Genomic DNA, 14,074 nt, shown 5'->3' on the forward strand with positions numbered 1-14,074 from the left:
TTTTGGGGGGGGGGGAGGGGCGATTTATCTTTGGGAGGGTGGTGGTACCCTCTCCCAAAGTAGTTATAAACCTTCCCGGGACCTATGAGAAGCTACCCTGTTAAGGAGAACCCGATCGGTTCAGCGGTTAGCAAGATCCTTCGGTACAAACACACAGTTAAACAGATATCCTGTTACTTTAGTATAAGGATTCTTTTTAAGCTTATATTGAGCATTTTAGGTCGAAAGAATATAATTTAAATCTCTAAATAAGTCTGTAACTGCAAATACAACTCATTTTTTAAACTAACAAACTACATGAGTTTTTAAAACTATATTTCAATTACCTTCTTTAATAAATAATTTATAAATAAAACAAAATAAATGCATATTTCTTATAATTTATAATTTTAATTTGTTTTACAAAATTTTACAAATGCAACTCGCGTCGCTTATTGCAGTTTCACCATTCTCCTATTTATTAAACATTCCTTTGGGAACTTCAAATTATTATGCAAAAATAAAGAAAATAGGTTATTCTTTTGACATCTGTATTTTTTTAAATTTGAAAGTCTTTGACTTAGATATTTAATTTCCATTTTTCAGAATTCAAATGCGCTTATTAAGTAAGTGTTCATAATTTTGATTAAATATATACATATGAAATGGTCAAAATTAAGAACAGTTTGACTTAATAAGCGCATTTGACTAAATGATAACACACAACTTTACGAATAATACGCAAAAGCTGACCCTCTTATTCTAGAAATGTTTGATATTCCTGTGGCTGCTATTCAATTATCCATTTCTGTGTATCCATGCTCCACTCAACAATGTCGTCTTTGTTCAGAAATTATGCTTATTTAAAATATTTAAAATAAAGTATAGAGAAAATATAGGGAGGGAGGGGACAATGGGCTGTTTATCAATGTCCCAACAGTTTTTTTAGTCATTTCTTAGGCTAGGAACGAGATATTTTGAAACGGACAAAATTTCCTGATTCTACTCCTCAAGGCCTTTCCTGGGAGCACCATGAAGCAATAGTTTTGATGCAATCAAGTCTTGACCTCCATAAGGAGGGACTCAAAATTTCAAAGTTTGATTCAGTGGTTAACGAGATTATTCACCACAGACAATACACACACATCAGCTTTTTACTTTGGATGTCAAAAATGTTATTGTTATTGAATTTATTTCTGAGCATTTTTTCCTGGAATCCAAAGCTGAATTTCTTTTTCCGCGTTTTCTACACTATCACTTCCATGGATAACATTTCTAAAGTTAAAAAAAAAACACGGGCATTTATAAATATCCTTATATATAATAAAGTAAAAGGATCTCTGTTTGTCTGTCTGTCCATCTGTGTCTGAAGGACCTCGATAACCACTAAACCGATATGGTTCTCCTTTACAGTATAGCTTCTCATAGGTCCCAGAAAGGTGTTATCTATTTGGAAAGAAATGACCCCCCGCCAAGACTTGTATGGTTCTTATTAAAAGCGAAGCTTTTCTATAATTAGGGTCTGTCCGTCCGTATGTCCGTAAAGGATAGCTTTTTTCGTAAACTTAGGCATGTTTGAATTGTCATATCGATTTCAAACTTTGCATGATGATTCCTGTAGTAGTTAGGTACGATTTAGAAAACGTAGTAACTCTATAATCGTTACCAGAATGTCCGTACGTACATTTTAAACATGTTTATTTTCAAATTTTTTTAAAAACTATTTTTTATATGATATAATCATCTGATTGATCTAATTTTTGGAGTACTGATTCCTATTTCAATAAGGTACAATATTATAAGCGAAGCATCTCTATTATCAAGTCCTAAAAGTATCAGTATGTCCTTAAACAGTATTCTGTATTTAAGAATTTTGTGAAAACATTTATATTTATATTTTGTATATTCAGTTCTGACACTTTACAAGAGTTAATGCTCGTCTGTCATACCGTTTCAGAGCTTCGCTTTTATGGATGTTGCCATCCTTGTTGAATTTCGACTTACTTAGAAGAAATAAGAGCAAAGTCGCCACGTATGGTTCCCGGATTCGCTGTACATGGGTTTGTTGGACCTAACATTGTTCGACATACACTTACAGCCTACATAAAGTATTATTTTCCAGAATTGATCTAAAGTATTCAGTATAACTATATACATAACAAGCGTTTACCCCCCTCTAGAGGCCAGTAGGGGCACTTGTGGTTTTGAAGTTAACCATTTTTAATTTAAAATATTGAAAATAAAATAAATAATTTTTTAGATCATTTTTTTCCAAGGGCACTTACTCTTGGGCGGGTGAACCTAAAAAATAAGCTTTACTTTAAAGGAGAACCATATCGATTCAGCGTTTATCAAGATTTGTCAGAACACACAGATACACAGACATCCTGTTACTTTTTTTACATAATGATAAAAGTCAGAGTCACTTTAGATCATTATTAAAACTAGTTTTGAATCTGTTATCCTTCCAGTTTTTAAAGTTCAAGTCAGAATTATCAGGGAAGGAGGGAACATTTGGTTGTTTACTACACTAGTCCCCAAAGTTTTATAATAACGTGTTCTTATTCGTTGGCAAAACAATTTTGGGGACTGAATTTTGATTGGTTTGATTGATAACCGGATATCCGGCATTAGAAATCAGCCGGGAATCCTGCATTAGAAATCAGCCGGATATCAGGTATCCGGATAGTTTCAATATCTGGTATCCGGCCATATATATAAAAATATCCGGATATCCGGCCCAACCCTAGTCCAAACGTTTTAACCATTAATTGAAATCGACATGAGAGGTGATTTGGTGTATTTTTTATTGGGGAAGTTTATCAATTTATCAGCCATTATCTTATCCCTTTAGAACCCTGCAGAATTATGAACGATCTAACTTTTATATTGTATAGAACTACTATAATTTGTACCTGTGACCCTTCCCAAACCATTCCAACAACAGGTCCAGACGTCATGTAGGCCAGTAGAGACGGAAAGAAGGATTTATCCTAAAATGACAAAGCCCAAATTGTGTTAATATTGTGTCAAAAATTATCCATGTGAAGTAATAAAAATGAGGGATTATCCATCTCTTTTTAGGGTTTTTTTCCCACTTCTCCTCTCATCTCCCTCATTTCATTACGTCACATCTATCATTTTTGACACAATTTTAACACAATTTGGGCTTTGTCTCCTAAAATATATTTGTAAGTCATAATAAAAACAAGGATGAAAACCTCCATAAGTAGCGTAGCTCAAAAACTGTGAATGGATATCGGAAAAATATTTACTATAGAGCAGTGTCATACAATAAAAATTAAATTTTATAAAATAGGGAAATCATGAAACCTTTAAAATCACGCAACCTTTAAAATCAAGTAAATTTAAAAATCTAGGAATCGATCTAGCACCGTAATTGATAGACTAATCTTAATGAAACATTTGGAAATATGTAGAATATGAGCATATTCAATCCCTGATGATTTCAGTCGTCAATCCTAAATAGGAATCAAGAAAATCACGAAAACCTAAAAATCTAGGAATCGATCTAGCACCCAAAATAACAGACAGATAGACAAAACAATGTATAGATTAGGAATCTTCACTAAAAATTTCAGCTGTCTATCTTGAATAGGAGCCGAGAAAATCACGTTTTTCCATTTCGGTGTATGACCGACAGACAGACGGACGGACATTTTGGAATTATAAAGTAGCTTTGCTACTAACAAGGATGACAACTCATAAAAGCGAATCTCTGAAACGGTAGGACAAACGAACATAAATTCTTGTAGAGTGTAAGAACTGAATAAGCATAATATAATGACTAAACAAAATTGTAAGTAAATTTGTTGCAAAACTGCTTAAACACGGGATACTGCTTAAGGACATTCTTACTTTTTTAGGACTTGATTATAGAGATACACTTAAAACATTGTACTGAGTTGTATGAAGAATCAGTATTCCAAAAATCAGATAAATAAGATAATTCTATCAAAAACATTTCATTAAAAAGTTTTTAAAAATCATGTTTCAAATGGCTTTTCTGAGCTAACCGTTGCGGACGGACGGACCGACCCTAATTATAGAAAAGCTTCGCTTTCAAAAATATGTGTGTATATTTCAAAATTTTCTTCCGACAGGTTACGTTTTATGGAAATTTGATTGTTTCAGAGATATTGTATATATTGTAAGATATTTTCCAGTATAACTTTGAAACCGATTAATATCTGCAAGATCAAAACTAGTTAAAAGCAATGCAATCATTTGAATAACCGCGGAAAGCTGTCTATAATACGATGCAATTAATAACTATTAATTTACATGTATTTTGAAATTTATAAAATTTATCATTTTTTATACCTTATCATCTTAGGTTTCTTAAGCATTTAGCTTTGGTTGAATATCAAAAAAACTATGCCACTATATGTATGACCCCAAAGATCTAACAAATGGCAATAACTATTAAGTTTTTTGTTTTGATACATTAAAATTTGAACTTTGAATGGGTTTTAGGCTAGTTTTGAGAAAGATTGGTTCATCCAATTTATTTTGGATTTTTTCCCAAAGATATTTATCAACTTTTAATGACATAGTTAATTATTACCAGGCCTTGATTACTATGAAACGAGAGGTTCACTAACCTTTAAGTGTGCATAATGTTCTGCTAGAATTTCTTCAGTGGCTTGCATCATCTTTAGACCCAGTAACTTCAACCCTCGGGATTCGAACCTGTGTGCACAATTCTAATGAATTGCCATGAATTTTGAAGTTTTTATATTGCCTTTAAAAACTTACGTCATACTGGCCTACCATTGGTCAATTAAAATGTATACTGGCCTGCCATTGGTATTTTAGTCTGTGTGTTGGCCTGTCATTGATCATATGTATTATATGACGTCATTTTTTGTATAGGCACTATATAATGTGTGTTCTTTTATTCTTTGTTATTAAAAAGCGTTTTCATTTTAAAATCTCTTTCCAGTATTGCTTAGAATCCGATTAATATCCGCTGAATTGAAACCGGTTCTCAGACATACTTTAAAATCATGTACAGCATCGTATTACAAACAAATTTCCTCGAATATCAAAATAAAAATAATAAAATTAATACCAGTTTTGTAAACCTGGGCCTTCGGCCCTTGGGTATAAAAAAACTGATTTTAATTAAATAAGTTTCCATTTTAATATCCGCAAAAGCTGTCTATAATACGATGCGATAAATAACTATAAAAATACTCGCACAATATAATGACGGGATTATTGGGCTTTGCTTGTAAAGATTCTGTCACTATATTTATATTAGGGTTGGGCAGTATATCCAATTTGGCTGGATATCCGGCTGGATACCGGATATTGAAACTATACGGTACAGGATATCCGGCTAATTTCTAATGCTGGATATGCGTTAATTTGTTGGATATCGAATGTTGGCCAGATATCCAGCCAGAAATCCGGTATCCGGCCCAACCCTAATTTATATAACCTATGAATAATCAGTCCAATGATACCCCTCTGGACTCCGTCTGGCTTTATCATCAAATATGTCCTCTCCATTCTTATCTGTAACTAAGCATTATCTATAATACAAAACAGAACGATATCTGTCCGTCTGTACTTAATTGTTTTTTTTTAATTATCTCTTGGGGCAAAGCCCCTAGAGGCTATGGGCAAAGCCGCTAGTATACATACATATCAGGTCTAAATTAGGGTTATTTTGTCTATAAGCAGCGTAGCAATAACAATTTTTGTTGAGAGTGTAAATTGATGCCTAATATTTATATATGTTTCTTTTTCAAATATCAAAGCAGTAGGATGATTTTATCAACTAAACACAAGTTAAAATTACTATATATAGATGTTGTGCTTTACAGATTATACCCTATCATTGTAGAAATCTTCATAAACTAGTTAAAATTGATAGTTGCAGTCTATTTAATTTAAAAATATCCACAAAAAAATCTTATATTTAACTAAATGGTGGAAAATTTTTATAAAACTAATGTTAACAAAAATCTATAAATAATTATGAATTATTTACAGTCAAAGCTACATAGTCAAACGAAAGGACACGTAACTTACATATAAAAACTTCGCAAAATATAAAAAAACAAGGATGACAACATCCATAAAAGCGAAGCTCTAAAACAGTAGGACTAACGAACATTAACATTTACAGACTGTCAGAAATTAAAAATCAGAATATAAATGAACAAAAGTAGAAACGAAATTGTTAGTAAATTTGTTGAAAAACTGATCAACTACAGGATAATTTTAAGGACATACTAGTACGTTTAGGACTTGATTATAGGGATGCTTCGCCTATAACATTGTTTTGTTGTCCCAAGAATCATTATTCCAAAAATCAGAAATATCGGATAATTTTATCACATAAAAATTTGTTGTTAAAAAAGTTAAAAATCAACATGTTTAAAATGGACGTACGGACATTCTGGTAACGATTATCGAACCTAACTACTACAGGAATCATCATGCAAAGATTTCACGATAGGACAATTCTAACATGCATGAATTAACGACAAAAGCTATCCGTCACGGACGTACGGACGGACTTACGGAACGACCCTAATTATAGAAAAGCTTTGCTTTTAAATATCCATATCTATTTAACTAAGTACTAAAATGGTAGAAAGCTGGTATAAAACTAACATTATAAATAAAAATCTAGATATAATTGGAACGTGACCTAGTTAATTTTATTGATAATTCATATATCATAATTAAAGGGAAATGTAAATTGGTTTCAAAACTTATCAAATAGTTTTGTAGATAAATTCAATTGCTTAACAAAAATTATGATAACAACATCCATAATAGCAAAGCTCTAATATTTAGTAGTAGGACAAACGAACATTTGCACTGTTTGTAGAGTGTTAGAACCTAGTAAGCAGTCTAAATGAAAATGTATGTAAATATTCAGATAAATTGATGTACATCCCCAATGATGATACACAAAATATCACTCCTGTAGATTACAATTAATATATGAAAAGTTTTAAACACTCAACTTTATGTACCAACAAAATTAAATTTTTTATTCCTCAAATTTATTAAGTCAACGAATAAGAAAACGTTATTGCAAAACTTTGAGACTAGGGTAATAAACAGCCTGATGTCCACTCCCTCCCTATATTCAATAATTGCAAACACGAAATATTCGCATAATTAATATTAATTCTATATTCAAAGTAGGGTTTGGCCGGATATCCGGCCATTTTCAATATCCGGCCGGATACCCAATATTGGAACTATCTGGTCGGATATCCGGCAATATAATCTTTTATATTATAATACAAAAATCTCTACTTTTTGAATTTTAAATGGCTGTAATTTTCTTATTTTTGAAGCTAGAAGAAATTTTTTTTCAGAAAATTTTATATTAGAAATCTCAGAACATGATGTTTGGCAGTGACAGCTGTACTTGGCAGCTGCCAGTCGCCGCAGTCGGCAGTCGGCGGCTAATTGCAACCGATTTTTATGAAGAAATTTTTTGCTACTTCAATATCCGGCGTTGGCCGGATATCCGGCATTAGAAATCAGCCAGATATTCGGTATCCGGTAACCAGCCAAATAAGTATCCGGCCCAACCCTAAATTTCAAAGTGACGTAAATGTGTCGTTGGGTGCGTTGTGTTGCATACTTTATGATTCCATTTTAAATTAAATGATTCTCCAATTTAATTAATTTTCCATTTTCCATCAAAGTGCCTTGTTGAGAACAGAAATCTCCAATCCTACTTATTTTCAAATAAATTTTTAATAGAGTGAAAAAAGAAGGGGGGGGATTGGTTAGTTTGTCTATTATATTTGGTTAGGTTATATAAGGTAATATTGGGTGCTTGGTAGCCCCGCAGGGTCAGGGCCCCCCGAATAGGTAAGGCATAGAAAAAAAAATAGGCAAAATTAATAAAAGGAAAGAGGCCAATTATTTGTGCAATATTTATGTGTAGCTTGACTTAAGAAAAGAGTTTGACTTTTTTCTTCTTACAATGCAATGGTATACTTTTTATGTTCGTAAGTCCTACCGATTATGAGCTTTGCTTTTAAGAAGGTTGTCATCCTTGTAAAATAATGCTTTTTTATAGATTTAGACAGATAAAAGTGGATTTTTTGGTCCATTCAATCATTTCCTATTTAAAAATTGGATAAAAATAAAATTACATTAAAACTTTCCTTTAAAACTAATTATATTAGCAAAGTGTTAATGTTTGTTTGTCCTACCGTTTCAGATATTTGCTTTTACTAATGTTGTCATCTTTGTTAAAACTAAAACGGTTAAAAAATATCAATGTTTTTTTTAAGATTTAGACAGATTAAAGTGATTTTTATTCAATTGAATCATTTCATATATAGAGATTGGAAAAAAATAGAATTACATGAAAACTTTCTTTTAAAGGTAATTATATTGGGAATGTGGTTATGTTCGTTTGTCCTACCATTTCAGAGTTTGCTTTTATAAATGTTGTCATCCTTGTTAAAATAAAAATGCTTCCATATAGATTTAGATAAATTAAAGTGGATTTTTTAGTATCTTGAATCATTTTCTATATAAAAATTGAATAAAAATAAAATTACATGAAAACTTTCCATTTAAAATAATTGTATTGGCAAAGTGTTAATGTTTGTTTGTCTTAATGTTTCAGATCTTCGCTTTTAAGAATGTTGTCATCCTTGTTGAATAAAAATGGGCAAAAAATTAACAACGATTCGATATAGATTTAGAAAGATTAAAGTGATTTTATAGTCCATTGAATCATTTCATATATAGAGATTAGAAAAAAATAAAATTAAATGAAAACTTTCCATTTAAAAATAATTATATTGGGAAAGTGTTAATGTTCGTTTGTCCTACCGTTTCAGAGCTTTGCTTTTATGAATGCTGTCATCTTTTTTAAAACAAAAAAGGTTAAAAAATATCAATGCTTTTATATAGATTTAGACAGATTAAAGTGGATTTTTTGGTCTATTGAATTATTTCCTATTCAAAAAATGGATAAAAACAAAATTACATGAAAACTTTCCATTTAAAACTAATTGTATTTGGGAAAGCTGTGTGAATACTCTTGGCACACGATATAAGACGAATACTTTACACATATCAGGCTTGTAGGCATAAGCGCAGTAACAGATAATTACAGTTTCTCAAAATATAAATAATTTAAAAACTAATGAAAAAATATTGTAAATTTTGTACGTTATCTTTAATCGTATTCATATTTATATTCGTAGAAAGCTGGATATAATACAATGCTAGACATAGTTTTTTCGTATGGATGAGAACCTATCCACCGGATTCGAATGAATACGAGAAAGTAGTTTATTTTCTGTTGTCGCATCCCTGATAGTTAGACCCAGCAATGTGAATGCATGGAAGTGAAAGGACATCTGAGAATAAAATAGAATACAATCAATTACTGACAAATATATCTTTCAAATTGCCCATTTTGTAATAATTTTATGTACCCATTGTGGCTACACTGTTAAAAATAATTTTTTTTTTAGCATCAGATAATACTATATATTCTTCACATTAATGTATAGTATCAATCCGTACGTTATAGGAAAAAAACCTTATTACAATACAAGGAAGATTCCAATACTGTATTGAGCAATACTTAGTGTTCTATGGAGTAACATGTAGTACTAAATAATGTATTTGTCTGTATAGTATTATCCAATACGCTCTTTGGAATAATATTCAATACGGTAGAAGTAAGTTTTTAATACTCTCCTTTGCAATTTTTGATATCCTCTATCATAATTTTTGATACTCTGTAGAATATGAAACTGTTTTACTTTGGATGAAAGATCAGTTTATAATATATGATTATTATATGTACATATACATTTTGTTATATCAACAAACATACCAAGCAGAGCAATAAAACATTAATTAAAATGTAAATTTAGTAAAAAAAATGACTTTAAAGATGTTTAGGACTAAACATGATCCTTAAAAATAAAAACTATGGTCAGTCATAATTACAAAAATTAAAACTATAAATCTGAGCATTAATAGTAATCTTTGTCTAAAACGACCAAGCAGAAACACTTCCATGAGAGGTATGCACCAATGGTGTCTGTTTCAATTATTCTTTACAGTACAGATTCGTACCCTAGAACGTATGAATAGTTAGTATTTTAATAAACCATTCTCTTGCGTATTGTCTGATACGCTACAGCGTATGAAATAGTACTAAATTAAAAAACATTTCTACAGCATATTTTCCAGTACACTAGAGTCTATCAAATAGTACTATTTTAATAAACATTTCTGTACCGTATTTTCCAGTATTCTAGAGCGTATCAATCGATACTAAAAAAATGTATGGGTTCTGTATAGTAATAATTATTGTGTTATATAGTATTACATAGTGTTATATATTAATTATATAGTTGTAGCGTACTTACGGTTCCAATACTCTCCAGAGTATCAATTGATACTAAATAAAAAAATTATTTTTAACAGTGTACGCCCAAAGAAGCCTCAAGGGGCACTTAAGGGAAGGTGGGAGGAAGAGACCCACCACTTCACACTTCAGTTTTAAAAAGAAGTAAAAAGTATTTAAAAACTTTTTAAGGACCTATCAGAAGCTTCACTGTAAAGGGTCCATCGGTGAGCAAGATCCCTCGGTGCGTACAGACCGATAGACATCCTGTTACTTCTATAAAAGGAATTAAATGGTTTATTTATTAGCCACTATTATTTTTATTTGCTCTACTTAAAAACATAACAGATAAAACACTCATAAGGGACAAACATATATTTTTATGTAAATTCAAACATTCTAACCCTTTTTCTGTTGTTAAAAGCGAAGCCTTTCTTTAATTAGGGTCGATCCGTCCGTCCGAGACGGATATCTTTTTTTTTGTTAATTTAGGCATGTTAGAATTGTCCTATCGATTTCTAACTTTGCATGGTGATTCCTGTAGTAGTTAGGTACGATTTAGAAAGCGTAGCAACTCTTTAATCATTACCAGAATGTCCGTACGTTCATATTAATCATGTTAATTTTTAACTTTTTAACAACTAATTTTTATGTGATCTAATTATCCGATTGATCTGATTTTTGGTATATTGACTCCTGGGACAACAAAGTGCAATATTATAAGCGAAGCAACTCTATATTCAAGTCCTAAAAATGTAAGTATGTCCATAAACATTATCCAGTATCAAGCAGTTTTTCAACAAATTTACTTACAATTCTGCTTCGACTCTTATTCATTTATATTCTGATTATTCAGATCTGACACTATACAAGTGTTAATGTTTGTCCTACCGTTACAGTGCTTCGCTTTTTTGGATGTAGTCCTCCTTGTTATATGTAGATTGTGTAAAACAGACTACCCAAACTCATATCTAAAGTATTCTATGAAGGACACAGATAGCTGAAAATTCCTCAGCAATTTTAAAGCAGGGACAAACTTAAATTCAATAGGAAACTATTCTATTAGTTTTTGTTAATGTAAAAAAGTGGTAGAAAACGAAATACTATATTTATATTATATTGTAGAGTTGCTATACTTAAATTAATTGGGAAATTATACAATTGTAGCCAAAACAGAAGAAATATTTTTATCCCTAAAAAAATTGAATGAAGATAGAGATTGTATCTTAAAGCAGTGGCGTTAACAGCAATTCAGCAGGAGGGTATAAAGGAAGTAAGACCTTCCTATTTTCAATTTTAGAGCGGTTGTTGATTCAGCCTTCTACAGTTTCACCATCCTAAGGCGCACTTCTGCCTTAAAGTCTTTTTAAAAATCTGCACCAATAAGATTATTCTTTAGTGAAAAGATCTTCATATTGATTACAACTGGTTTTTACACTGTGATTTTGTGATAATTGATACTTGTTCAGGGGGGGGGGGGTGGATAGGCTACCACGAAAAGACTTATTCAAATATTCTTTGAAAAAAATACCCCTTTTTTATAGTTTAAGAAAGGTTAGAGGTCACTTTGAGACACATTAATAGTTATTTTTCGCATCGTATTATAAACAGCTTTCTGCGGATATAAAATGTACAATTATAAGATTAAAACCAGTTTTTTAGGCCCGAGGTGCACGGGCTAGAAAAACTGGTTATAATCTTATGATTGTACACTTTATATTCGTAGATAACTGTATATAATACGATGCTAGACATATTTTTTTCGTATTGATGAGAACCGGTTCTATTCCACCGGTTTCGAATGAGTACGAGAAAGACTGTTTTTTTCATTTTACTCCCCCCCCCCCCCCCTCAAACTCCTCACACCTTTTATATTCCACAGAATTTTTGTAGCATAAAATGTAAAAATGTAGTGTCCTTTTAGCATATTTAAAGAAGGTACAGATAGATAAGGGAAAGAAGGAGACAAAATCTTAGAGAAATTTTTATTGGGCGAAATGTGCTATGAAAGCATAGTATGGGTAAAATTAGGAGAGGCTGTGGGGAGGGGGGGGGAATGAATGAGAAAATAGCCACAAAAAGAGGATGGGGGTAATTTTAAAGGAAAACTAAAAATGAGGGAAGAGGAAATAGGTTTAAGGCCAATATTCCGGTAGAACAAGTTGTTTTTCTCATCAAAGATTAGAGGACTAAAATTCTTAAAAAGAAAATCAAAATACCTACTTTTCCTTGTTAGAACGTTATTATCCCCCCCCCCCCCCACCCCCCCACCCAATCTAATAGATTTATTGTTTAGAGTGATAAAAGAAAGTTCCATTTAACATGCTGTTGTTCTCAATAATGGATACCAAATTTTGGGTGAAATTATAGTATTATTGATAGATTGTTGGTGGTTGCCAAGTCGAGCAGAAAAACTAGCAGTTACGCCCCCTAGAGGCCTCTAGGGGCACTTGAGGAGGGAAGAGTCGAATTTGATAACCCAATCTATTATTTTAGATTTTCAAAGAAAAGGCAAAAAAAATTTAATTTTAGATAAAAAAAAAATTGGAAAGGGGAATTTTTTCTATGACCGGTTTCTCTTGGGAAGGTGGTGGTAACCTCCCCCAAAATAGTTATAAACCTTCCCGGGAACTATGAGAAGATACCCTGTAAAGGAGAACCCGATCAGTTCAGGGTTAGCGAGATCATTCAGTACAAACAAACAGACAGACAAACACACATCCTGTTACTTTATTATAAGGATTAAATGAAAATAAGGATGGGTTAGCTTTTCATTTCATTGTTTTTTTTTTTTACTTTAGGTCAGTTTAGGTTTGGTTAAAATAAATACAGTGTAGCTTCGCATGGTTATTGTACAGCAGGTTTCCGCCCGGCATAATTAGTTCCCCTTTATGGGTTAGGCAAAAATAAATAAAACTACCCCCCCTCCCACCAACCTCTCTTGAAGCTCTACAAAGTGTCTCAAAAGATCAGTCGTGTTACGTCATAAAAATCCATCCCTTTTTTTTAAGGGGTTTCCTTTCCCACTTCTCCTCTAATCCTTCATTTTTATGCTTTCCCCCCTTTATTTTCAATGTAATATTTTTAAAGGATTGTGACACTTTTAAGGAAAGCACCAAATTTCTCTACCTGATATTCTACCTGTTTTGTTCTTGTGCGGTATGGGTGTAGAGTAGATTTGCTACAAAAATGCGAACAAAAATATAAAATAGTTATTTCTCGCATCGTATTATAAACGGTTTTCCGCGGATATAGAATGTACAATTAGAAGATTAAAATCAGTGTTTTTAGCCCCGAGGTGCCGAAGGCACGGGCTAAAAAACTGGTGTATATATAATGATTGTACATTTTTATTCATAGAAAGCTGGATATAATACGATGCTAGACATAGTTTTTTCGTATGGTTGAGAACCGGTTCCAATCCACCGGATTCGAATGAATACGAGAAAAAAAACATTTTTAAAAAAATTTCTAGTTTTTTTTCAGTTATTGTTTTTCTGATATTATTTCCCTATCTAAAGAATGTGACGAATATTTTCCTCTTTAGTTTTAGAGATTTAGCAAAATTTTATTGGGTGGATAAGTTTTTATTTTTAGGGCCTGTAGATTTATATCAGAAACTTTCCTGGGTTTGTATAAATGTTCTGTTTCTTAAACTAAAAAACCTTTAAAATTCAATTAAGATTAAGATAAAAACTCATTGAA

The 14,074-nt window shown here is 31.7% G+C and overlaps 1 protein-coding gene across 1 annotated transcript; it reads right to left on the reverse strand.

The window, feature by feature from the left end:
* Positions 1 to 1,160: 1,160 nt before the first annotated feature.
* Positions 1,161 to 5,525, reverse strand: LOC145323258 (nucleoside diphosphate kinase A-like). Its single transcript, XM_080165695.1, has 5 exons — positions 5,447 to 5,525; positions 4,605 to 4,692; positions 2,895 to 2,972; positions 1,984 to 2,078; positions 1,161 to 1,254 (listed from the first exon to the last, which is right to left on the reverse strand). Exons 1-5 carry the CDS (start codon positions 5,515 to 5,517, stop codon positions 1,170 to 1,172), a joined length of 417 nt encoding a protein of 138 aa, XP_080021821.1. The 5' UTR covers positions 5,518 to 5,525; the 3' UTR covers positions 1,161 to 1,169.
* Between the last annotated feature and the right edge of the window lie 8,549 nt (positions 5,526 to 14,074).

This window comes from Acartia tonsa, chromosome 6 (genome assembly GCF_053477335.1).
Source record: "Acartia tonsa isolate MP-2025a chromosome 6, ASM5347733v1, whole genome shotgun sequence".
Taxonomy (NCBI): Eukaryota; Metazoa; Arthropoda; class Copepoda; order Calanoida; family Acartiidae; genus Acartia; species Acartia tonsa.